The 27,721-nt window shown below is 42.2% G+C and overlaps 1 protein-coding gene across 1 annotated transcript in view; it reads right to left on the bottom strand.

The window, feature by feature from the left end:
- LOC139317752 (protein PALS2-like) overlaps positions 1-27,721 on the bottom strand; it is a 162,999-nt gene that overhangs the window by 121,202 nt on the left and 14,076 nt on the right. Inside the window, 3 exon segments of the mRNA XM_070944819.1 lie at positions 26,703-26,745; positions 26,747-26,772; positions 27,117-27,216. Of these exon segments, the coding sequence (XP_070800920.1) occupies positions 26,703-26,745; positions 26,747-26,772; positions 27,117-27,216 (169 nt within the window).

The following is a 27,721-nucleotide window of genomic DNA, read 5'->3' as shown; positions in this document are numbered from 1 at the left end:
TTCTGTTTTTCATTTGGGGCATAGATTCCCACTAAGGCTTCTTTCTTATAGTTCAAAATTACTTCTACTATCAATATCCTACCCTCATCGTCCTCATAAATTTGTCTTGTCAGAATTTCCTCTTTAAAATACATTGCTACTCCCCCTTTCTTCTGATGTGATAGTGCTGCAAACATCTTTCCTAACTTGGGCTGAACTAATAAATGTTGATGCTGTTTCTTTATATGTACCTCTTGCAAAATTATTATATCCAAATTCATTTTATAGAGTCTGCTAAAAAGTTTTTTCCTTTTAGAGGGGGAATTTAATCCATTCACGTTTAAAGATATAGCCAATATTTCTTCTTGCAAGTATCTACTTGTATTTAGGTCTTGTAGCCCTTGTTGATCTAATCTCTTTGGGTCTGCTTTCATCGTAGTTGCTGTCATCTGTTCTTTCTCCTCTTCCATTTTCCTTCTCCCTATTTAGTGGCTCTCTCATTTCCGTATTTTGTAGTCTAATATCACCTTCTACTCTTACTTCTCTTTCTTCTAGTTTTTCTTCACTGCTAAAGTTCTGGCTATAAAATTCCTCTGCTTTGTCTATGGTGTCTATTCTGTATCTTTTTTCCTGCCACGATACCATGATTCCCTCTGGCGTCAGCCATCTAAAGTTAATATTGTGCCTAATTAGTTTGGACGTCAAAAATTGGTACAACCTCCTTAATTCTCACACCCTGCGTGGCACTTGTTTTAATACTACTAACTGTCTCCCTCTATGTTCTAGTGGGTCGTCCCTGGTTCTATGAAGTATCTCATCCCTCACTGATTTTTTAACAAATCTAATATGGACTTCTTTAGGGAGGTTGTGGTGTCTTGAGTAATTAGTATGAATTCTGTAAGTTTCATCCATTTCGTTCAGCATTTCATCCTTCCCAATTCCTAAGGCTTTCGTTAATAGGTCTGCCATCATTTCTGGCAAGTCTTCACTTTTTTCTTCTTTGACATTTTGAAAGCGCAGGTAATGTGCTGCTCGTTCTGTCTCCAACTGGATAACGGTGTTTTCCAGATCTTTATTGGCCTGTATTAATTTCTCGTTCATTTCGTCAACTTTTTTCTCCTCCTTGCCCATCCTTGTCAGGGTGGCAATTAATCCCATTCTGCTTTTGGGTAATTGCACCTTGATTAGAGAATGGATCGTGGCTTTTCCTTCGAGTATACTTTTAAAGCAAATAAAAGCCGAGATATATTCTAATAAACACATTTTATTATAAAGAAGTAAAAAACATCTTACTAGCTAATGATTACATCTTGGCAGCGTTCCTGCCTTACGTCTTGGCAGGCGAACAAAGAAAATTAGAAGAAAGGTGAAAAAATGTGAAAGAATGTGGACATGCGCAGTGGCTTCTGAGATAAGAGTCAAATCAGTCTACCGTAAATCTCAGAATGGGAGCCCAGCTGACAAATACAAAAACGCAGTGACAATCCCCTTCTTTGTCAGTTGAGCGGACATGAAGTACATCATCAAATAAGGCACATCTTCTTATGCAGATACTCGTGTTGAGCTGCTGGAAGCGGTTTGTTGAGCATATCAGCAATTTGATCATGTGTAGATACATACTGCAAATTAACAAAACCTTGTTTCACTAATTGTTTTATGTTTTGACAACGGATGTCAATGTGTCTGGACCTAGAACCTGTGAAATGTGATTCAGAAATATAAACCACCGATTCATTGTCTTCCATCACGGTGATTGGTCGAATCGGACGTGTCCAGATATCTGTGACCAAAGCATCAAACCATGTTAGAGAATTACATGCATCTGAAACACAAGCATATTCAGCTTCAGTAGATGAACAAGAAACAAAATTCTGTTTACGCACTTACCAATAAACAGGACATCCATTTAAGAACATCATATAACCTGAAGTACTTTTACGTGATTTCTTATCACTTGCCCAATCAGAATCTGCATAACAACATAATTCTGCATAATCAGTATGTGTTGGTTCTAACAATAACTTCATATGTTTAGTGTGCTTTAGGTATTTCAATAATTTCTTAACGCATGTCCAATGAAACTGTTTTGCCTTACCTACGTGTCGAGACAAGAGATTAACACTAAGTGCAATGTCGGGTCTGGTCCAACTACTAATGTACAACAGTGACCCAATAACTGAACGATAAAGTGTTTGATCCTCGAACTCAGGACTTGCTTCATGTGTCAAGTTGTGAAAATCTGTTTGCATGGGTGTCTTTGTTGTGTTAGCATCCTTCATGTTGCAATGATGCAAAATTTGTTCAATTTTATCTTCTTGTGAAAGACTAAACCCCTTCTGTGTTTTTTCAATCTGAACACCTAAATAAGTACTAATATGACCTAATGATTTCAATGTAAAATATCTCTGCAAAGCTTTGGCAAAAATTTCACTCATTTGCTTATTTGGACCAATATAAACAATATCATCAACATAAACAAGAACCATCTCATATGTATTGTTAGATCTTTTTGTGAACACGCACTCATCAATTTCGGACTTAATAAAGCCCATTGAATTTAGTTTGTCAGTAAGACATAAGTACCACATTAAACCAGACTGTTTCAGACCATAAAGACTTTTGTTTAGAAACCAGGTATCCCCTTCTTGCTTTCGGAACCCTGGAGGACCTCTCACGTAGATCTCTTCATCTAGGTCAGCATGTAGATAAGCTGTGTCAACATTGAACTGGAAAGCTTCTAAACCAAGGATAGTTGCAGTTGCTAAAGCAATTTTTACACTCTCAGTCCGGACTGTCGGTGAGTAGGTATTTGTGTAGCCCTCAGGATAACGTTGAGCGAAACCCTGAGCTACAAGTGTGGCCTTGTACAGTGACTCACCATTTGGCTTCTTTTTGATTCTGTAGACCCATCGAGTGCCAATGACCCTTTTGTTTGCTGGAGGTTTTGCAGGTGTAAACACCTTAAGTTTCTTTAGACTGTCCATTTCAACCTGCATTGCCTCATACCATTTGTCTTGCTCTGAATCAGGAAGATGTTTGATTTGTGTGAACGAATCAGGTGGAAGTGTAACATTGCAAATCAAAGGCAAGGGTGTTTTTGTCAGTTGCCAAGAATATCGTTGTGGAGGGATTCCTTTTGTGACCCTCTTGGAACGTCTCGGAACAACAGTCCATTCTTCTTCTGCTTCATCCTCATCCTCACATTCGTCGCTAGCGTCAGCATCGGCGGCTTGTGAAGACGGAACATCAGGTTGAGAAGAACTAGTGGCTGGAACATTTGCCTGTGGATCTTGGTCATCAATCTGTGTGGCATCAGCAGTATCATCTCTAGGAAAATAAACTCCAGGATCATTGGAATGAATCCTGGACCAGTCAACATCTTCCTCAAAATTAGCAGATTGGGAAATCACAATTACATGTTTGGAGTCAATAAATTTGCTCCATTTTGAATTATCATCAATACCCATAAATCTCAGTCTCTTTGCTGCTGGACCTCCTTTTCTTCTTTGAGCTAAGGGAATGTTCACCATAGCATATGAACCAAAAATATGGAGGTTTTTGAGATCGGGCTTGTACCCGTACAACATGAAGAAAGGAGTCTGATTTATTACACTGCTCCAAGTACGGTTGACAATGTAATTTGCATATTTGATAGCTTCACCCCAGTATGGCATACTAAGGTTGGCGTCTTCTAGGAGACAATGCATCATGGTTTGCAGGACCCCTTGTCATCGTTCTAAGACTCCGTTGTGAGGCAGTGTGTAAGGAGCCGATGTCTGATGAAGAATTCCATTCTTACGCATCCAATCCTGGAAACGCTGAGACATGAATTCAGCACCACGATCACTGGATTCTGGCAATGCGAACTTGGTGTTGGGTAGAAACAAGAGCAGCAAAATCTTTAAAGATCTGAAAAGTCTCAGATTTTTCTTTCATAGGATATACATATCCATATCTAGAGTAATTATCAACAATTGTTAGAAAATATTTTCTACCATCAAGTGTTGGAGGAAAAGGACCAACTATGTCAGTGTGAACCAAATAAAAAATGCCTGTTGACAGGTGTGTAGCACGTTTGGGAATGGCTGCTGCTTTGGATTTGGCTTTCTTGCAGACAGCACAATCCAAAAACACCTTACACCCCTTTAGATCCAACCCTTTTGCGAACTCCGGCATCTTCCTAAGAACACGGAAACTGGCATGCCCCAATCTTCTATGCCACTTATGGATACACCTGGAATGCAAAGGTTTACCAGTTAGTGAATTCTCAACATTAACATTTTTATGAGGAACCTCAGGCTTGCTCTGAGCAACCTGTTTCCTAATTTTCTTTTTGTTGGCTTTAGGAGCCTTTGGAGTAGCAACAGGATCTCTCTCTGGAACATCTCTCCCTGGGCCTGTGCTCTCCTCTTTTGGTATACTTGCCTGTGTTTGCAGTTTAGACTTTGGCTTTAAGTAATAAACACCACCAATTAACATGGTTTCAGCAACAATATCTCCATCTTTAACTATGTAACTTGCTTTTTCAAGGTGGTGAACCTGGAACTTTAACATTCTAGACAAGTGACTCTGACTAAGCAAATTACTATTTGCTGTTGGTATGTAATAAACATCAGGAATGAATGTATCGAGCTCTTCAACATAGACAGTTCCTTTTCCTTTGACCTGACAAGGATGATTGGAAAAAGAATAAAGTTCACGTAGTTCAGGTTCAGGCTCGTGCATCTCTGTGAAAAGTTCCTTTCTGTAGGTAACATGCAACGCTGCACCACTGTCCAAAGTCCACAGGAGTCATCTGTCGTACTCTGGATGAGGTTGTGGATCATTGGTTAAAGCCAATGTGGTGAGTGGAGCTTGTGGATCACACCTGGGACCACGACGACCTTGTCTTCCACCTCTGCCTCTGCCTCCTCTGGAATCTGTTCCTCTGGGCTGGTACGAGACGGGAGCTGGAACTCGTTGGGGACAATCCTGGGTGGCATGTCCCACACGATTACAGATGTAGCATCTTGGCATCCTTGGAACGTAGGCTCTTCCTAGGAAGGGACGCCTCGCTGGAGCTCTTGATGTGGGTGGTCCTCGCAAATGTGGAGTAGATAACATAAGTGCTTCTTCTTCAATTAAAAGTCTGCATATATGATCCACTGTGCGTTGAGCAATAGGCACTAGATTAATCTTTGTAATGGCATCTTTCCATTCATAATTCAATGAGTTAATAATAATGCTGATCATTTGAATATCATCAATAAGATAGCCTCTTTCTCTCAATTCTTTTCTGATTCCTTTCAGTTTGGTTAAATGTCCTCCAATTTGTTCACCAGGTTTCAATCTCGAACCATGGAACTCAGACATGAGTAAGCATGAAGATTCAATTGAAACAGGCCTGTAGCAATTTTCCAATTGGACCCAAATTTGTTGGGCTGTTGCATCAGGCGGAAAGGTGACCTGCAGTTCTATATCCATGGACATCAATAATGTTGTGCAAGCTTAAGTCTCTAAGTCTCTTATTGCAGGAGTCCATGGCTGAGCAGGAGGATTAAAAAACATACAGTGAGTACCTTCTCTACGAAGTAACAATCCAATCTCACTGACCCAGGCCTTATAATTCTGTCCTGACATCTTTAATTTCGACTCACCAGCTAGTGGAGCAACAGAAAATGCCTGTTGAGGAACATGCATTTGGTATGTTGGCTTTGCCGGTAAAAATACCTGTGGTATTTTTTGTGCTTGTTGTGGACCGACAAATGGTCCTGGTTGCACGGCTGGAGGCATTTGTGTGTGCACTTGTGGCTGAGGCTGTTGCATTGGAATCTGCTGTGCTCCAGCTGCTATTTGTGCTTGAGCTTGGGGCTGTTGCATTTGAGCTTTCTCTAGTAAATTACTTTTGCCAGCAGATGGTGCTGCATCTTTAGTTTCGGGCAGCTCAGTTAATTTTTCCGCCTTCGTGGCATGTGTAATTTGATCAGAGAGAACATCATGTGACAATTGTGACGTGTACACAGCTCTCTGTTCTGATTGGCCTGACACAATATCCTCTAGGTGGTGTGTCTTTAGCTCTGAAGAAGAAGCTAAGATGGCGGTTTCAGAAATTTTAAAAGCACGAGACTCTCTCTTATCTTGCTCGAGCATAGATAAAGCTAATTTTGCCTGGGATAGCTCATGTTCAAAAAATTTTATATGGTCATGATAGCCTTTTATAGCTTGCTCATGCTGGGTGAGCTTGGAGCTGCGAGGAGAATAATAGATTATTTCTCTCTCTGTGTGGGAGGGAAAATGCTCAGCAGTTTGTGAAAACTTTGGCCTTGCACCAAGTGTTTCAAATTCAGAAGGTTCTGGGAGGACTGTTTGAGAGCATGCATATTCAGAAGGAGACGTCACTGACCTCAGTTGCAGCACATTGCCTTCAAAAGCAGCTTTTCTGTTATCTTCCTCCTGAAACCTCTGTAAGAGCATTTTGTCCATTTCTCCTCCCACGGCTCCTTGTTCCAGGCGTGTGGCTGAAGCAAGCGGCGTTTCAAGAATTGAAAACTTATTTGTGGTTCTTTCCACGGCTTCATCAGAGATATCTATGTCTTCAGCAGACTGTGTTCTGCATTTTGTTTTGATCTTTTGCTTTCTCGGCATATTTGCAAAAAATAATCAGCGTTCCTCAGTCGCCGAAAATAATCATCTGTCTAAACTAGCCTAGAGGTCTAATCATCAAAGTAACAAGCAAGGAAAAAGCCATAATTTCAAAACGAGCCATCCTCCTGCTACCACGTGTCAGGGTGGCAATTAATCCCATTCTGCTTTTGGGTAATTGCACCTTGATTAGAGAATGGATCGTGGCTTTTCCTTCAAGTATACTTTTAAAGCAAATAAAACCTGAGATATATTCTAATAAACACATTTTATTATAAAGAAGTAAAAAACATCTTACTAGCTAATGATTACATCTTGGCAGCGTTCCTGCCTTACCTCTTGTCAGGTGAACAAAGAAAATGAGAAGAAAGGTGAAAAAATGTGAAAGAATGTGGACATGCGCAGTGGCTTCTGAGATAAGAGTCAAATCAGTCTACTGTAAGTCTCAGAATGGGAGCCCAGCTGACAAATAAAAAAACGCAGTGACAATCCTCTCTTCCATTTCTAATAATTTTAGTTCGTTCTTCATAATTTGTTGCTGGAAGGTCTCAAACCTCCCATCCATTGATTTCATTTTCTCCTTTAATTCTCCAGTATCGCTTCTAACTTCCCCAATTTCTTTTTTCAGGTCTTCATGATTCCTTAACATCATGTCCTGCGTCGATTGTAACATTGATTGCAGTTCTTTAAATGAATTGGCTCTTTCTCTCTGCATCAATTCCTCTATTGATCTCTGGCCTAATGGACTTGATTCAAGTGATGAGGAATGAGATATTTGTTTTCTTCCTGTGCCAACTTTGGATAAATTAGGAATACTTGTCATTTTTAACAATGTCTTGAACCGATTCTCCCACTTATTTACAAGTCTTGGATTTTTCTCCGCCACTCCGAAGCACAAATTCTCTCTTTTGTACTTCGTTGTTTCACAGTTTGCTTCTTAACAATAACTACCACACAAATCTCTTACACTTTAACCTGAGGTATAAGGTACAATAGATATAAATCAATATCGAACAATCTTAACAAAGATCGATGGCTATCTTATCGTATTTCAGTTTCTATGTCCTAAATACTTCGTAAATATTATAAATACCAATATCTTACAACACCCCTCAGTCCAAATCCATTAATGATCAAGTATAATTACATAATCATATAAATTCTTTATGTATAAATGTATATAGATATATAGGTATATAAATCTTCTTGGATAATTCTATTCAAATATTAAGTATATTCTTTTAGTCTTTTAGAATCACACAGTCTTAGTATATTGAAGTTAGATCTTACAGTCAGGCAGGTTCTTATTTACAAGTTTCCCTTCTCGTTGTATCACTTTCCCTTTGACCAGCAGATGTCTCCTTTGTCTCTGACAGATTACTCAGCATTCAAAATGTCCACCTTCCCAGTTTCATCAGCGCTTTCCCCCTTCCATTGTATAACTTCCTTTGTCCAGATTTTTTAAGTTCAAAATTTTTTGCACAAAAGAGAACCTCCTCTCCTCCTCTATTCCTTTTCCAACCAAATTAGTCAACAGTTCTGCGGAGCGCCCTTTCTTTGCCTATACGTCTCTCTTCGCCGCTATTCCACCCAGAGAGAAATCTTCCCCTCCTTCCTCCTCAGGCTCCTTTTCTCTCTCTCTCTCTTTTTTTTTATTGAAAAAGTTTTACAAATACAGATTTTTCCCCCTTTCCCCCCCTTTCCCTCCCTAACCCTCCCTTGTCAGGGCATTTATTAATCCCATGTTTGGCTCTGGGACTAATTACCCTGGTTTAGAGGAGATGAATCGAGGCTTATCCTTGTTTGCAATATTCCGAAAAGAAACGCGAGGAAAGGTTTCTAATAAAACTCATTTATTTGTTATAAAGAAAATAAAACACCTCACTAACTAAGAAAAGTTAAATTGTTACATTTTGGCAAGTGAGATCTCCTGCCGGTCCAAGACGGACCTTGCTGGCAGGAGAACAAAGGAAAGAGAACAAAGGAAAAAGTGTGAGAAGGAATGTGGGTGGATGGACATATGTAGTAGCTTCTGATAACAATTCTTGGCAAGGTACGGAGAGTCAGATAGTCCAGAAATAATGAGCTCAGCTGGTAAATAAAATAACGCAGTGACATCCCTATCCCTCCCCTACCCCCATGACTTCCCCAGGGTGAAATCCAAATCCAAATCACATTATATAATACTTTACCGCCCATCTACTCTACCCCCTGTGTACTATACATTTCTTCCTAACATACAACTATTCTACCCCATATATACTATACATTTCTACACAACGTTCAGCTAAAAGTTATCTAGTACATCCTGGTTAAATATTTATTCTGCATAATCCATCCATTTCTCCACTCCCGTACATAGATTTCTTGGGTCCGGTCTTTTAAATATGCTGAAATCTTCACCAAAAAACTGGCCACCTTCAGAGTCCATTCTTTGATAGTAAACATAACATCCCTTTCCCAATATTACACCCAGTGAAAAAATCCTTAACTAATCCTTTTCTCTTTACTACTGCCCTGGAATCCGGAGAGATGTTTGCCCCCGAGCACTCACACAGAGTTGTTGGGATTGCTTCTCCCAGTCTCAGCTGCACCGCCGTCTCACAAAATCACCACCAATCTTCATCCGCCTGTCAGGTCTTCACAGCCACCATGTTGGGCTGTCTCCCTCTCTGCCTGACTTCTCCGAGGCTTTCCCCACTGGATTCAGCCCTGACTGCCATCAAAACTGCTCAGCAGGCTGCCTCCGTTTCCAGTTTCCCTCCAGGAAACCTCAGACCCCAAAAGGTCAGCCTAGCAGTTTGTAACAACTGTAGAAACAGCCTCCATTGCTGGAGAAGCCACTTCGCACACCCGCTCTCCCTGACAGCTGGCCCCACCTCCGAGAGTTAAAGTATTTTTATAGATATTAGATATAGATATTATAGATTTTGTGAATTTACTATATATTGACAACTATAATCAACTTGCTTAACTTTGTACAAATTGATAATTATAACTTTGAATTAATTTGAGATATATATTTAATTGATTTCCAATACTTATCCCAACCCTAATTTCTAGCCCTGATTCCAATTTTGATATATATAGACTTGTCTATTGATTTAAGATAGTCTGATTAATTAACAGAGCACTCGTACTGTTATTCATCCTTATATTTGTATATTTATAGTTATATATTTCTTTGATAGTTAGTTGTTACATATGCTGAATAATCTGTTAAATTGGATTAAGAACTAGAGATAGTTGTTTTCAGTTGTTTTAGATAGCTTAGTGATGGCACAAGACTTCTTCAATCAACTGATGGGAAACGAAGAGGAGCAGAGCAGTAAGGAGGAGGTAGAGACCATAAGACAGGAAGAAGAACCGATACAACATCTGGAAGCTAAATAAGGAGCCTGGGAAAAGAGAAACAAGGAAGAAAAAGAAAGCCAAGAAATAAGAGGTAGTAAAACAAGAACTCAAAGAGTTACAAGGGCTAATAGATACTAACACCCGGTAGATAGACCAAAGAATGGAAGATTTGAAGCTCATATCAATAAATGTTAACAGACTAAATGCAGTGGCAAAAAGAAGACAAATATTTGCAAAGTTAATTAAACAAAAAGCAGACATAGTATGCCTCCAGGAGGTACACATCCAAAAGCAGGATGAAAAATACTTGGAATATGAGATGTGATTGTTCAGAGGCTACATATTACCATGTTTGGTGGAACTGTAAGAAAGTTAAGGCTTTTTGGATAAAAATATGGTGGGTTATGCAGAATGTTTTGAAGAAAAAAATTCAATTTTCTCCACAATTGTTTTTATTGGGTATAGTAAAGGGTTTTACATTGGATGAAACTAAGTTGATATTGTACATGATAACAGCAGCGAGATTATTGATAGGTAAATATTGGAAAAATGAAGCTTTGCCCACTATTGAAGAATGGACTTTGAAGATGGCCAGTTTTGCGGAGATGGCGAAGATTTCAGCATATTTAAAAGATCGCTCACAAGAGACTTATGAATGGGAATGGAAAAAATGGATAGATTATGTGCAGAACAAATATCAAACTAGGAAGTATCAAATAGCTTTTCATTGAAAGTATTATATAAAAATAGAAATGTATGAATTTTGACAAGATGAAAAATTATAAGGCGGTTTGAGGGGTTCAGGTTTTATAAAAAGGGGATTTTGATGGGATTATATTCTGTGGAAGTCGGGGGGGAGGGTTAGGGGGGGTTCGGGGGGGGTTAGGGTGGGGAGTATGGGTGGGTTGGGGGGAAAAATGGGGTGAAAATGTAATTGTAAAACTTTTGCAATAAAAAAAAAAGAAAAAAATAAAAAAGAAAGAAAAAAATAATAAAAAAAATACTTGGAATATAACAAACTAGGGAAACTGTATACAGCTTTAGCAGAGAAGAAGAAGAAAGGGGTGGTGATATATATTAAGGAAGGAATAAAAGCCAACCAAATTTATGCGGATTCAAAAGGAAGAACTTTAATGATGGAAATAAAGAGAGGGCATACACCTATTTTGTTGGTAGTTATTTACACACCTAATAAAAGTCAGGGGAAATATTATAAGAAACTACATGAAAAGATAACTACAACAGGCTATAGGAATATATGTATTGTGGATGATTATAATGGGATAGTGGATACCCAAAAAGACTCTGCCAGCGATAAAAATAAGAAGAAAAGAAATATACTACCCAAAACTTTCTTTAATATGATAGATGAATTAAATTTGATAGATAAGTGGAGAACTTTACATTCAAAAGAAAACAAATACACATTTTATTCCAATCTCCATGCATCCTGGTCCAGAATTGATATGATATGGATGAATAGGGAATTAGGTTTAGGAATAGGAAAAATTGAGATTTCCCCAAACACGTGGGCCGACCACAATCCCCTTGAGATAATATGGAGAGGCCCGCAAAAAAGAAGAAGTTGGATGTTAAACACCCAAATTTTAAAGGAAAAGGAATATATTGAAAGGATAATGAGGGAATTGAGATTATTTTTTAAAGAAAATAAAAAACAAAATACTTCCTTAATAAATTTATGGGATACCATGAAAGCCTATATAAGGGGAATAACAATAGCTTATAATGCAAAGAAAAATAAGGAAAAATGGAAGCAGCATAACACCCTATCGGAAGAAATTGGAAATTTGGAGAAGCGACTCCAAACAAAACCAGGAGATGAATTTGTTAAAGAGAACTTGATCCTTGCGAGACATAAATTAAATATATTAGAACAAGAGGAGATCGCAAGAAATTTAAAATATTCCAAACAATTTTATTTCGAACACACTAACAAAACCGGAAGGTGGCTGGCTTACAAGTTGAAAAAAGAGAAAGAAGGACAGATTATCCAACAACTAGAGGACGAGATGGGGATCACACAAAACAATGAAGAAGAAGAAAAAGAAAATAGTACAAGATTACTATGCGGATCTTTATAAACAAGAGGAAATAGCAAAGGATAAAATTGATAATTATTTACTGGAAGAAGGGATCATACCACTAGAGGAGGAAAAAAGGGAATTGTTAATTAAAGAAATAACACCAGAAGAACTGAGAGGGGCAATTTTAAGACTTAAAAATAACAAGACACCAGGACCGGATGGTCTCCCAGGAAAAGTCTATAAAAAACTGAGTGAAATTATAGAACCAGTGTTATTGGAACTTTGTAATGAAGCACTATATGAAGCGAAAATACCAGAATCGTGGAGGGAAGCATATATCACCTTAATTTCGAAAGAAGGTACAGATAAGAGTCAAATTAGAAATTATAGACCAATATCACATCAGTACTGTGGGTGGGAGGGGTAGATATGGTGGGAGCAGGGGGCCATATCGTGTTAGGGGAGCGCGCGCCCGCTGTCTTCGAGCGGTGGCGCGCTCCGGCCCCCAAAGCTCCACTCGTTCTCCAGGTGGCGCAGATCCTCAGGGCCCTGGCCTCCGTCTGATGTTATGCAATGCCAGGTCTGTAGTAAATAAAGCCCCCCTCATTTGTGATCTTGTTCAGGAGGGGGGAGTGGACCTGGCAGGTATTACGGAAACCTGGTTGGGCCAAGAGGAGGGGGTCCCTCTCATTGAAATGTGCCCACCAGGTTTCCACGCATTCCATCAGCCGAGGTTGCAGGGTAGGGGCGGGGGGGGGGTAGCGGTTATTATTTTTTTTTTTTATTGAAAAAGTTTTCAAATACAAATTTCCCCCCCTTTTTTTTCCCCTCTCCCTCCCCCTCCCTAACCCCCCCTCCCCACCCATCCCCCCCTGTGACTTCTTCATAAAAAAAACCTAATTCATAACAGATTACTTACTCCCTCCTCTAAATATTGACCTTTACTTACTAAAAATATTATTAATATTATGACATCCCCCTTTATCCATACATTTCAGAAAAGAGAAAAGAAAGAAAGAAAAAAGACATTATACTATAACATTATAGAATAACTTCTCCACTTTAAAACTATACGATAAGTCCTACTTTAACATTTAATCTTCTATATATATTACTATAACATTTCGAAGCGGCCTTCCCCATAAAATCTAGTTTAACATTTATTCCACTCTATCCATTTCCTCCACTCCCGTAAATATATCACTTAAAAATCCCTTTTCTTAGACTAATCAATCTACGAACTAGCTTATTCACCCACTATCATGCAAAATTACCATACACAACATTTCTTAATATCTTTGATTCACTGCCCACACTACTTAAAAATATATGTCTATATTTTCCATTATATCTAAATAAAAAAAAAAGAAAAGACAATGACTTTAAATTTATAATCCATATAATATCTTCTTTGAGGTCTTTCCACTGGATTGGTAGAACCAACATCCATAATCGGGTAACATAGCTTGCTGGTGCAACAGTTTATTCGGGATCTTCAATCATATCTGCCCCCATCAGTAGTAAATATCTTCTTATATGTATAAAGGTAAAAACAACCACCCGAGTGACATTATAATTATATTCCATAATAATTGTGGGTTTCATCAGGATTATTGATTCCCATCATCGTAGTGGGTAACAACCCGATCTTCTGCATGCCCCAGCATAATTCTCTTGCCTTGTGATTCAAGATAATTATAATATGTTTATCAACACAAAAAGAAATTCCAAAGTGGATAATTCAAATCCATCAGTTTAAGGCTCTTTTCACGTCCCCAGATTACGGCCATGCAGAGATCTGCCACAATCCTCAGGATGATATTAACCAATACATCGCCTCTTCTATGTTTACACATAATCATTCATATTTTAAAGTCACTGGCTTCACTGTTGCCTGATTTAGAAATTTCTATTTTTATGCAACCTTTTTCTTTTTTTCTTTTCTTTTTGTGGGTTTGGTTTCCATCCTGGTTTCCTTTCTACAAATTGTGTATCATCTGGTCGGTTTTCATTCTGCTTTGTAGATTGGTCTTGTTGGTTTTGTTTTTGTATCTCATGTTTCTTTTTTATCCCTTGTATATCCCCTAATTGGTTTCCATGCTTATCCTTGCCTTGATAAGTCATCACATTAAGGTTAGATGCCACTTCTCTCAAATTTGTAGATAGTCCAGCTGGGGTGTCCAATAAATCCAAAGGCAATTCATCTGGTACAGTCTCTGTAATTCGATATTTTACCTTTATTTCCAGCTCCTTCTGCTTATCCTGTATTATACCTGAAGATGTTAAGTTCATTTTCAACCTATTTTGATAAAATTCTTCCGCTCTTTCAACAGTATTTAGCTGATATCTTTCTCCTTGATATCTGAATATAATACCAACTGGGGCATCCCACCTAAATGGGATATTTCTCTTTTTTAACTCATTCACCAGAAAACCAAATTTCTTCCTTTCCATCAATATCTTAGGTGGGAGTTCCTTGTAAATCCAAATCTTTCTTCCATACAATTGCAAATTAGAATTGAAGGAATTTTGCACGATATTATTCCTAATTTCTTTATCTGTAAAATAAATCACCACATCTCTAGGCAATTGCCTTTGCTTGGCAATCCAGGAGTTTATTCGATAAACTCTGTCAATCCTACAAAACACTTCCTCAGGTTGAACCTTTAAAATCCCAGCTAGAATTTCAGAAGATATTTTCCTTAAATCATCTCTATTATTTTCCTGCAAACCTCTTAATCTTATCGCATGTTCTGTGAAATTATATTGTACCATTAAAATCTCTTTTTCAATCTTCTGTTGCAGATTTTCTACATTACCAGACTTTTGATCAGCATCCATTTTAGGTTTTTCTTCTAAGCTATTATCCTGAGTGTTTATCAAATCATTTTCAATTTTTTGAGTTCTATTGTCCAATTTATCTTGAATTTCTTCCATTTTAGACTCTAGTAAATTAGTATTTGTGTCCAACTGTATCATAAATTCTGAAAAACCATTAGCCACTTTTGAGAATTTTTTCTCCAAAAAATCAAACTTAGATTTCACCAATTCTTTAATTTCCTGCTTAAATTTTTCAAGTTGCTGATTCACAATCTCCTCCCTTCTTTCAATCTCCTCTAAGAAAAATTCTATTATATTAAAATCAGGTTTCTGAGACTGAAGAGTTAAGACTTGTTCCTTTAAATTGTTGGTGGGGGAATCCCCCCCCCTACTTGTTTATCTGACTTTGTGAGTCTCAGTGCCATGTTTCCGCCCAGGCAGGCTTTGTTAATAAAAAAAAAAACAAGAAAAAAGACTTCTTTCCAATCAACAACAATATCAAGTCTCCAAGGGAAAAAAAGAGAAAAAGACACAGGAGCGAAGTTTTGTCTACAAATGTAGCCAGTGGTATTTATTCCGCTACATTGTAATAATAGAAAACGGAAGGACTTTCCCTTTCAGCCTCTCCTCCAGCCAACGCCATTTTAAAAGACTTTTTTTCCTCTTTCCTTTCCTCCTCTCTCTTAAGTAATTTTTTAAAAAATCAGTAAAATACTTGCGGTTCAGTATTACAGGTCCAGCTCACATTTTCTTTGAGTAATCTGTTAAATTTGCAGGCTTGCTTTTGACGCCTGGCTCTGCATTAGCAGAGGTCTCCCAAAGCCCGGAGCAGCGGCTGGGGATACGGGGCATCTCATCCGCTCCATCCCAAAAGTAAAGGAAAAACTTCTGGGACTCCGCAGAGAGTTCTACCCACCCCTGCCGGCTCTATCTCCGTTTCCTCATGGAAACGGAGTTTTTTCGCGCCGCCATCCGTTGTGAAGGCGGCTCTGACAGGCAGTGGAAGCTGACGATCCCAAAGGAACGTCTGGCAGCGACGAACAGCAAACCGGAAGCGGTAGCGGTTATTATTAACGAAGGTCTGAGACCGAGGGAGGCCACTGTTCCTCAGACGGCCGGCTGTGAATCCCTCCTTGTGAAATGGGGTCACGGGGTTCAGATGGGTTTGCTGATCACGTACCTGGCTCCCTGCCATGTGGCAGCAGCCCTGCCCGAGCTACTCAGCGTCATCGCCACGGTGGCGGTTGAGACCCCTAGGCTTATGGTCATGGGGGATTTCAATTTACTGTCCGTTGGTGAGGCATCTGAGGTGGCTCGGGAGTTCATGGCTTCCATGACAGCCATGGACCTGACCCAGTTAATTCATGGCCCTACCCACACGGGGGGAAACACGCTGGATCTGGTTTTTGTCTCTGGACAGTGGTTGAGTGATCTCGAGATAGGGGATATAGTCACCGAGCCCTTGTCATGGTCTGATCACTCTCTCCTTCGTCTCGACCTTCGAACCGCTACACCCCACCGCAGGGAGGCGGAGCCGGTAAGATGGTTCCGCCCCAGGCGCCTGATGGAACCGGATAGGTTCCAGATGGAGCTTGGGCCATTCCCTGAGGCTCTGGCACACACCTCGACTGGAGACCTAGTGGCCGCCTGGGATAGGGCGGCCGCTGGAGCTCTGGATCGGGTCGTGCCTTTGCGGCCTCTGACCCGGCGCCGATCTCATTTAGCTCCTTGGTTCACTGAGGAGCTGAGGGAGTTGAAGCGCCGGAAAAGACGCCTAGAGAGTAGTTGGAGGGCCAGTCTTTCTGAATCTGACCGGACACTGGTAAGATCTCATATTAGGAATTACCTAGTGGTGATAAAAGCAGCGAAATGTAGCTATTTTGCTGCTCTTATTGTGTCATCAGATAATAGCCCGGCCACCCTGTTTAGGGTGACCCGCTCCCTGCTCCACCAGGAAGCGCGGGAGGACCCCTTGGAGGGTAGGGCCGAGGATTTTGTTCAATATCTGTATGACAAAATCACTCAGATTCAGGAAGATCTGGACTCCAACTGGGTAGTCTCAGGGGGAGGGACTGGGGCAGGTCTTGAGAATGTTATCTGGGATGAGTTTGATCCTGTGACCCCTGAGGTCATGGACAGGATTCTGGGTAGACTGAACGCGACCACTTGTTTATTGGACCCGTGTCCCTCCTGGTTAGTGCTGGCTTCTCAGGAGGTGACACGAGGCTGGTTCCAGGGGATTATAAATGCTTCGTTGGTTGAGGGTGTCTTTCCTGCCGCCTTGAAAGAGGCGGTGGTGAGGCCTCTCCTCAAGAAGCATTCCCTGGACCTGGCAATGTTGGTAAATTATCGTCCGGTCTCCAACCTTCGTTTTGTGGCGAAGGTTGTTGAGAGTGTGGTTGCGCAACAGCTCCCCCATCACCTGGATGAAACGACGTATCTGGATCCGTTCCAGTCGGGCTTCAGGCCCGGGTACAGCACGGAAACGGTATTGGTCATGTTGGTTGATGATCTCTGGAGGGCTTGGGACAGGGGGTGCTCCTCTGTCCTGGTCCTGTTAGATCTCTCAGCGGCTTTTGATACCATCGACCATGGTATCATGCTGCACCGGTTGGAAGAGTTAGGGGTGGGAGGCACTGTGTTGCGGTGGTTCTCCTCCTTTCTCTCTGACCGGTCGCAGTCTGTGTTGACAGGGGGACAGAGGTCGACCCCGAGGCCCCTCATATGTGGGGTGCCGCAAGGGTCGGTCCTCTCGCCTCTCCTGTTCAACATTTATGTGAAGCCGCTGGGCGAGATCATCCGTGGTTTCGGGGTGGAGTACCATCAGTACGCTGACGACACCCAGCTGTACATCTCCACCCCGGATCACCCCAACGATGCCCTTGAAGTGATGTCCCGGTGCCTGGAGGCCGTACGGATCTGGATGGGGAGGAACAGGCTCAGGCTCAACCCATCCAAGACCGAGTGGCTGTCGTTTCCGACGTCCCGATATAGTCAGTTGACGCCATCACTGACTATTGGGGGCGAGTCATTACCCCCCACGGAGAGGGCTCGCAACTTGGGTGTCCTTCTGGATTCACGGCTGTCTTTAGAAAAGCACTTGGCGGCTGTGACCGGGAGGACTTTTCATCAGGTTCGCCTGATCTGCCAGTTGAGTCCCTTTCTAGATCAGGACTCCTTACACACGGTCACTCATGCCCTCGTCACTTCCTGCCTGGACTACTGCAATGCTGTCTACATGGGGCTACCCTTGAGGAGCACCCGGAGGCTCCAGCTGGTGCAGAGTGCGGCCGCGCGGGTGGTTATGGGAGTGACGTGGAGTTCCCATGTAACACCTCTCCTGCGCGAGCTGCACTGGCTCCCTGTGGTCTCCCGGGTGCGCTTCAAGGTTTTGGTTACCACCTTTAGAGCGCTTCATGGCTTAGGACCTGGATATTTACGGGACCGCCTGCTGCCACCAGTAGCCTCTCACCGGCCAGTACGCTCTCATAGAGAGGGGCTCCTCCGGGTGCCGTCGACCAAACAGTGTCGACTGGCGGCCCCCAAGGGGAAAGCCTTCTCTGTGGGGGCACCTGCTATCTGGAATGAGCTTCCCCCAGACATACGGAGGATCCCGGATCTACGCACCTTCCGCCGCGCCCTCAAGACTTTTTTATTTCAACAGGCCAGCCTGGCCTAACTTTTTCCCTTTTAACTTTTTAAATTGTAAATTGTAAATTTGTCTTAAGTATTGGGGGTGTTTTAATTTGTCCCGGGCCAAATTATCTAATGTGGTTTTATACTGTCTTTTAAATTTTGTAATCTATGTGTTTTATTTTTTCGCTGTTCACCGCCCTGAGTCCTTTGGGAGTAGGGTGGTATATAAATTTAATAAAATATAATAATAAAAATATAAAAACTTAACAAGCACTTCATTTTATAGCACTTAATCTAATTCTCTTAAGCGAATTAGAAAAAGAAATGGATTTACAAATTGTTAAAAAATTAAATACCTAGGGATATGGTTAACAGCGAGGTGTTCATCCCTAAAGGAGGATAATTATATGGTTTTGGTCCAACAAATTAAGAAGGATTTGGAAAAGTGGGAAACATTACAAATATCGCTCTTAGGTAGGATAGCGACTATCAAGATGAATATCCTACCTAAACTATTATATTTATTTCAAACAATCCCCATTCCATTAGACAGAAAATTTTTCATGGAACTTAATAAAATTATTACTAAATTTGTCTGGTCAGGAAAAAAGGCAAGGATAAAATTACGCTTTCTCCAAGACAGTAGAAGTAGGGGTGGTTTTGGTCTCCCAGCGTGGGAACTATACCACAAAGCAACTACGTTAGTTTAGATAAGAGATTGGGTCAATTTAAGGAATAGAAGAATCTTAACTCTGGAAGGACACAATCTACAAAAGGGGTGGCATGCTTTTATGTGGGACAAAGGGAATAGGATACACTCATACTTTTACAGACATAAAATGTTAGGTGTTTTGTGCCAGCCATGGCAGTCTCTTCAAAGGCCACCAGATGGGAGCAAAGAGGCACCTGTGATCCCACTGGTGGGTCAAGGGGCTCCAGCCCCTGCAGCCCCATTGGGGAGAGTTAATGGTCCTCCGGCCCCCACACACATGGGTAAGGGAGTGGCCAGGGGCCCCTATAAGAACCCCTGCACAGGGGCTGCTTCCCGCCCTTTTGCTTTTTCCCTTTTCCCTTTTTCCCTGCTCTTGTTCTACTTTCCTATGGGACTGATCCATGGGCTCAATCCAGGCATGGATGCCTCCATGCCTGGGACCTTATTTTACTCCACTTTTACTTCTAAATAAAGACTTAATTTGATTGCATCCTTGCGTGCTGACCTTTTCTTGGAAGCGCTCTCAACGAGCCATTGTTCTTTGTGAGATCCCTCACAAAGTGGTAGCAGAGGATGGTTTGAGGCAACGCTTCCAAGCCAGCAGAAGCAAGATGCCAGGAGTTTCCAGCAAGAACTCCCAAGAGATGGATGGTAGGACTTCCCCGGTTATGACCAGGAGTCTCCAAGCAAGGTTGGCAACCCTGCATCCAGTCCCTGATGTGAGCTTCGATCCAGAGGAGGGTACAGATGATCTCTATCCCCCCAGAGGACCCAGCGGAACGCAAGGGACCCCTTCACATGCTTCCTTGCAGCTGCAAGCCACAGAGGAAGGCATGGAAGACCAGCAGTCCACCCAGGACTTCCAAGACACTTGGGAGGAGGCCAGGGACCAGGCCACCCCCAGCGTAGACCAGCTCACTGGCGAGGAATGCAGAGAGCTGCTACGAATGCTCCTAGCAGCCTGAGGGACGCCAGGAGCCCAGCCATGTGGGACACCAGCGCAGGGGGCCTCTGGACACTGGGTAAGTCCTTCCCCAGTGCCCAGGAGGCTCCCCAACATGGCGCTGGCCACCCTGGGGGACCCCGGGGCCCCGGAGCTTTTGGTGGGAAAGTTCCTGCCAAATCGCGACCTGCAGCTTCCGGGGCCAACCGGAAGCACCATGGCGGCCCCCAGGCCACCTACTCCAGCGAGGCTTGGTAGGCCTCAGCTAGGCCACGAGGCCCAGCAACCGATGGCAGCCAGCCAAAGCAGCATGCAAACTGCTCGCCCCCCCCCCCCACAGGCAAGCCTCGAAGTCTGCCCAGCCACTCCTGCTGCAGCAGGCATCAGGGCTGCAATCCAAGTCCTGGTCGCAGCCCTGGAGGCCACGATGACCGTGGCCTCAACCTTGGGGGCAGCCAGCCTCCCTCAACACCCACAGGGGACCAGCGAGGGGGGGGGCGTCCAGTCCGGAGCCCCCCAGCCAGGCCTCAGGCCTCCAGAGAGCCCCAAAAGAACCCCTGGGGGCTCCAGCCTTCTCAACACCCCCGCTGAGGCAACGGAGGACTCACCTCGATGACTTCAGGGGGCCTCCAGCTGAGCCTCCCACCTTCCAAGATGGCAGCCTCCTCTGGAGTCTTCAGGACCAGCGGTGGGCCCATCCAGGTGATCCTCAGCATTTTCGGGCTTTTCCAGCCCCATCCTGCAGCCTTCGCCCCCTGGAAAGTGTTCCAGTATCAAGGGGGCTTCCAGAAGACTCTTCAGAGCTCCACAGGCCTGGGCCCAGGCCTGGCCCTGAAGCACAGAGGGAGAGGTCTGCTCCCGTCGGCTCCTGGGCTGGAATATGCTCTGGGCATGCTCAGAGCTCATTCAGGCATGCTCAGTTTGCTCCACCTGAAAAGGAGAAAAATAATAAGAGAAAAATACCTACACCGGACAGCAGAGGGATCCCTCTCCCATTTACTTCAATGGAACCAAGGCAGAAATACCAAGGACAGCAGAATACATCAGCATTTTCTGCTCCAGCTGTGTCTGTTCTCCCAAATAACTTTCAGAAGCTACATCTGGGAGGGGAAATTTTTAACATATGGAATAAAGAGATACAGGTATGTCTCTTAAAAGCGGGGACCCTAGAAATGGTTCTAGACCCCCCACCTTTCCCTTGGGGACCTCAAGAAGAGTGGTACCACAGGAGAGCCTATACCACTCTACTGAGCTCACTGGATGCTAAATTGTACCCTAGCATTCCAGATGGGCTCACAGCTGGGGGTTGTTATATAGCTTATTTAATAGTGATAGCTTGGGCTCCACCACAAGACTCACAACGGAGTTCTATAACACCAAGCTAAAATTTGGGGCTAGCATGGCTGAGCACCTGGGAAAGTTGAAGGCACTCAGGGCAGAGCTGGTGCTCAGGGACTACCAACATGATCGCCGTCATTCTGGCATCCCTGGACAAAAGTTGGGGCAATTTTATTGTCTCACTAGAGGGAACCAGAAAGGAAGCCATGACTCTGTCCTACCTCACAGGGAGGCTCAATGAGGAAGATAGGAAGCGTAGAGATGCGGGAGAGTACACCAGGGCCACAACTCATCGCATCAACAGAAGGCACCAGAGTTCAGAGCAGGTTAACGCTCTACCCAAGTGTTTCATCTGTGGCTCTGAGGAGCATCTGAAGAAGGACTGCTCCCATTACCAGCAAGGACCTAAGCGTGGTTCCAATCAAGGAAGGGGCAGGGGGCAGAGAAGGGGGCCTGGCGGGGGAAAAGGTGGTGCTAAGGGCAATTTTGTGTATACTAGTTACCTCACCCCTACTGCAAAGGCTGATGGCCCTACTGGCCTTTGGTTACTGGACTCTGGGGCATCATCTCACATTGCTAATTTGAGGCAAGGCTTTAAGAGGTTAAGGAGAATTAACTCCTCCGTTAAGGTTGCAAATGGTAACAATGCTTTGGTTGTTGGGGATGGCACTGTCTCTGTACCAGGGCTGGGCAATGTCGAAGGTGTATTACATGCTCCCTCTATAGCCAATAACCTGTTAAGCATAACCAAGCTATGTGATGAAGGCAGGGTGGAGGTATTGTTTCGCAAAGGGGGAGGTCATGTCACTCGAGACAAAAGGGTCATTGGGAATGTTACCATTATAAATGGTTTGCCATATTTCTCCCCCGAGTACCCAGCCACAGGAGACAGCTCACAGGGTGCCACCCCAGAAGGGGCCTGCGCGCAGAGAGAGAGAAAGGCTCCACAGCCAGCTCCCAGGCTGTCAAAGATGCACAAGACTGAGGCAGTTGTGCCCACGCCGCCTCAACCAGCACCACGGCCTTCCAAGGCCAATGCGGGCAAGAAACCCAAGCCTCAGCAGGCACCTAAGGCAGATAAGCCCAAAAAAGGGCCTAAGGTGCCAGCACCGCCCAAGGCAACCAGAGCCAAGGGGGTGTCAGTGGGAAAGCCATTCCATACTAAATGTGCCCACCTCTTACATCAGAGGTTAGGCCATGCCAGCTTCCCAGTGGTTAAAAAGATGGGGGAATTCGCTGAGGGGATTCATCTCCAGGATTGTGAGGTGTTTCTGGACTGTGCCATCTGTAAGAGGGCAAAGAGGAAGGCCGCCCCAATACCTAAGGTGTCACTGCATAAAACCCAATACGCGTATCAATTAATACATGTTGATTTGGTTGGGCCATTTACACCGTCCCTAGGAAAGAGGCAGTATTTCCTCACTGCAGTTGATGATTTCTCGAGGTATGGCCATGTGTATACCCTCACGGAAAAGTCTGAAGCTTTTGATGCCATAAAATAATTGTACAACTACGTGGAAACTCAGTACAAAACAAAGATCGCGCAGCTGCAGAGTGACCGTGGGGCCGAGTTCATGTCCCGATAATTCCAGGACTGGATAAGACACAAGGGCATACACCATTTTCGTACAGCACCTTTTTCTCCTGCGCAGAACGGTGTGTCAGAAAAACGTAATGGCATTCTGCAGACTATGGTGCTCAGCCTGATTGCGGATGCTGGGGTTGCGGAATCGTACTGGGCGGAGGCGGTACACTACGCCAACTACACCCTGAACCGCACCTGGAGCAGCGTTGTGAACCAGACCCCATATTTTCTGGTCCATGGTAGGAAGCCAAGTTTGGGACACTTACGTGTGTTTGGCTCCTACACTTGGGTGCACATCCCCAAGCAGCTACGGAAGAAGGGGAGATCCGTCTCCCAGAGACTGAGGTTCTTGGGCTATGCCCCTGGCTCCAAGGCCTACCAATTCCTGGGAGAAGAGGGCAGGACTGTGACCTCCCAATCTGCCTCCTTCAAAGAGGACTCCAATTGGACCCAGATCCACTCAAATGATCTGGGCCCATACATCAACCAGCCCAGCAAAGCCGCACCAACCATGACACCGCCTGAGACAACCATAAACCCTGCCACCAACGAGAGCGAGGAACAGGACGAAGAGGTCAGCCTACCTGGTCCAGATGAGGAGGATGAGCCGTCCAGTCCTGAGGGGGAAGACACGCCATCTTCACCTGACTCTTCGCCTCCAGCGATGCTCCAGAGGCCCATGATGCCCAACGCCTGGGACCGAGGGCCTCCACATCCCGGTTGTGAACAGCCAGTTGGCGAGGAACCCGCAGAGGAAAAGGGTGGTGAGTGGCAGGAGGTCAGAAGGTCAAAGCGGTCCAACAAGGGGGTCCCACCAAAGAGAATCGACATTGGACATGTCGCATCTGTCAACAGCATTGTGGTCACCCCAAAGACTTTCTCTGACATATTCACCGGCACCTGTCATTGGCTGGCAAGAAGGGGAATTGTTAGGTGTTTTGTGCCAGCCATGGCAGTCTCTTCAAAGGCCACCAGACGGGAACAAAGAGGCACCTTTGATCCCACTGGTGGGTCAAGGGGCTCCAGCCCCTGCAGCCCCATTGGGGAGATTTAATGGTCCTCCAGCCCCCACACACATGGGTAAGGGAGGGGCCAGGGGCCCCTATAAGAAGGGGCTGCTTCCCGCCCTTTTGTTTTTTCCCTTTTCCCTTTTTCCCTGCTCTTGTTCTACTCTCCTATGGGACTGATCCATGGGCTCAATCCAGGCATGGATGCCTCCATGTCTGGGAACTTATTTTACTCCACTTTTACTTCTAAATAAAGACTTAATTTGATTGCATCCTTGCGTGCTGACCTTTTCTTGGAAGCACCCTCAACGAGCCATCATTCTTCATGAGATCCCTCACATAAAATAAGAGATGCACTGATATGAATTTGGGAAGGTATAAAGAAGAAACATTATACGAAAATTCCCAGTTGGCTATCTACTATGGAAGCTATGATCCACCCCAACACATTAGATATTAGCAAAATGTCTAGATACACAGAAATCTTAGATAAACAGAGAAAGCTCAAAAGTAACCAGGTATTAAAAGAACAGGGAATATCCATTGATTGGTGGCCATACTTACAACTGCAATCCAGATACAAAAAAGATGTGGAAGAATACGGAATAGATTTGGAACCAAGACAACTAGATAAATTGCTGATTGGCCCCGAAAGAAAATTAATATCCAAATTATACAATTATTTATTAGAATTTGATAGAGCAGAGGAGGTGTTAAAAGAACCGATGATCGCATGGGCTAAAAATATAGGGCATAACATAAACCTAGACGATTGGGAAACTATCTGGAACAAAAATTACACGTTAACAAAATCTATAAGGATTTATAAGGCCTATAAGGAAAATCAGTATAAAATGCTCTATCGTTGGCACTTAGCTCCAAGAAAACTGGCTAAAATGTACCCAAATCTAAGCCCCAAGTGCTGGAAATGCAACCAACACCAAGGTACCTTCTTTCATGCTTGGTGGTTATGCCCCGAAGCGAAAAAGTATTGGACTAAAATACAAAATTGGCTACAAGATTTAATAAATTGCCAAATTGAGTTAAATCCAGAAACATTTCTCCTGGGAAAATTAAAAACTAAATCTGATAAAAAAAATAAGATATCTGATCCTACATATACTAACAACAGCAAGAATTGTGTTCGTGCAATATTGGAAAGAACATAACTTACCCCAGAGGAATTGATTATCCAAAAAATATTTGAATGTGCTGAAATGAATATACTAACCTTAAAATTAAAAGAAAAAGAGGATTCGGAATATTATGCGGTTTGGGAAAAATGGTATAGGTGGATAGACAACAGAAACAAAAATAGGTAATATTCATAAGGAAGTTGAGGATGTATATATATATGTATATAATGTAGATTTTATGTGAACTGTTAATCCAAAGTATACAAAAATGACCCTGTCTGTTTGAATATGTATTAGAGTTTTGGAAAGAAAAACTACAATAAAAATTATTTATAAAAAAATAAAATAAAATTAGACATTACATGCTAATATCAGACATATTAAAAATTATAATTTGATGACAATTTGGGGAAAGGTCTGGGTCATGTGGCCTGGACCTTCACATTCTACACCTAATTTCATACAATAATTTTCAAATTATGAGTATGCCATGAATATAGATGGGTCAACAAAGTAACATAGCTAATTATATGAATGAGATAATATGTGATAGCTGCAGCTTGTCACAAAGGTAAGAAATATTTTTCTCTAGTAGAATTTCTCCTACTTCATGGTTATTTATTTATTTTTTAAAATAGTGCTGTATAGGAGCCCTGTGTTCCTAATTACTTGTGGGGAAGTTAGATGTAATCAGGAACAGAAGGCTCCTAAATTATTTTTATACAGCAGTAAAAAAATCAATAATGTGCCCCATTTCAATTTAGTATTAAATTGCTAAATGCGACAAGCTAAATTACCAGTTCAAAGGTCATATGAATTATGAAATAAATTATCAAACAGTGCAAATGCAAAATGTTTTACTATACAGTGACAAGGGATATCACATTGTTTATATGTAGAAAAACTCAAAAAAAGTCAATTTCATTTGGAATCATTTCCCGGATTTGTATGTATAGCAACTGGAGAGCAAAAGATATAGGTAGTCCTTGATGTATGACCATAATTGACCTTGGAATTACAGTTATAACAGTCATTAAGTGGATCACCACATGACTGCACCCAATTTTATGAGCTTTCTTGGGGTGATTGTTAAACAAAGGCTACAGTCGTTAAATGAACTTGTTTTCCTCAATGAGCGTTTTTTGCAGCAAACCAGAAGTTGACACCAAAAATCAGTCATGTGACCACAGGACACTGCAAACGGATGTAAATGCAAGCTCATTGCTAAGTACCCAAAATGTGATCAAGTTATCAGGTGTGTGTGTGCCACCATTGCAAATTTAAAAATGAGTCATAAGTAACTCTGGGGAGGTTTGCCATAATTTCAAACAGTCACTAAGCAACCAGTCATATAGCAAGGTCTATCTGCATAATACAACAGCACAAAATAAAAATAGACTAGATAGAATATTTTACTAAGCTTTGAAAACTGAATACACATAAAAAAGCTAAATGAATGTAAACTTTTTAAAATGTTCCTGAATTATTTTTCTGTATTCTACTATATAATGCTGAAATTCCCAAACCTGCATTTCTAGTTGTGAGATACATCATTTTTTCCTTCTTTTTTACTATTTATTGTCCCACAGAAAGGACCTGAAAACAAACGAGACATTCTGAAATTATAATTTGTTATGTTAGTTTGGTACAAAGTATTCATGTACTCCATTAAAAACTGTATCACCTTAACTTCTTGTACCTGCTAAATTTGTTTTATATAGCTGTAATAAATTATCTAGACTTGTGGACATAATGTTTTCTATTTACTTTTTTCTATGTACCAGCAGGTGAAAGGATTCAGAAATTAGTGAGTAAAATGTTTTGATTCTTAATTTGTAATTATGGACACTATGAAAAGCATTAATGCACTCCATTATTCACAATGCATGGAACCTGGAGACTGAACCCAATACAAATAATGATATTTTTGTGTTCTTTACTTGAATTATCCCACTCCTGTCTAACAAATGCTTTCCTCTTTTCTTCCAAGAACAGGCTAGGAATAAGTCCTGCACTTCCTCCTTCTTTGATATGGCTGGCCTGAAATCAAATTAAGCATGTAACAAAATTGATTTTTACATTAGTAGTTGTAATGTAGTCAAAAGCAATTTTTAATGGCCAGATTTGTTCACATAAACAAGTTGGATGCAAAGCACTGTAACACACTAGTTAGTAGTGGGAAATATCTGGAACATACAAAGTAAGTGCAAGTATAAGAACAGTTGTTTTTTTTAAAAAAACCAGTGATCTCATTTCCCACCCACCTTTCAATAACCAATTTTTCAGTAAATATTCTAAAGTGTAGTTTTGATGCTGATCAAAGTCCTAAAACAGTGCATGTTTAAAAAATGCATTTAAAAAAAATAATAACTCATCCCAGCCCCTTTACTTTCATTAAATCTGATGAATGAATGCATATTCACTTTAAATTCAGGATCTCTTATATGTTCCAAAAGTCTTTAGATACTAATTTCCATAGCAAGCTAAAATGACACCAAAGGAGTACACATCATGTCGTCACAACACACCTTCTGTCAAATGAACC

The sequence above is a fragment of the Pituophis catenifer genome, unplaced genomic scaffold (genome assembly GCF_029215685.1).
Source record: "Pituophis catenifer annectens isolate HBS135680 unplaced genomic scaffold, rPitCat1.0.hap2 SCAF_5, whole genome shotgun sequence".
NCBI classification, from domain to species: Eukaryota; Metazoa; Chordata; class Lepidosauria; order Squamata; family Colubridae; genus Pituophis; species Pituophis catenifer.
The sequence above is the reverse complement of the archived record's forward strand: the minus strand, read 5'-3'. Positions and strand labels throughout refer to the sequence as shown.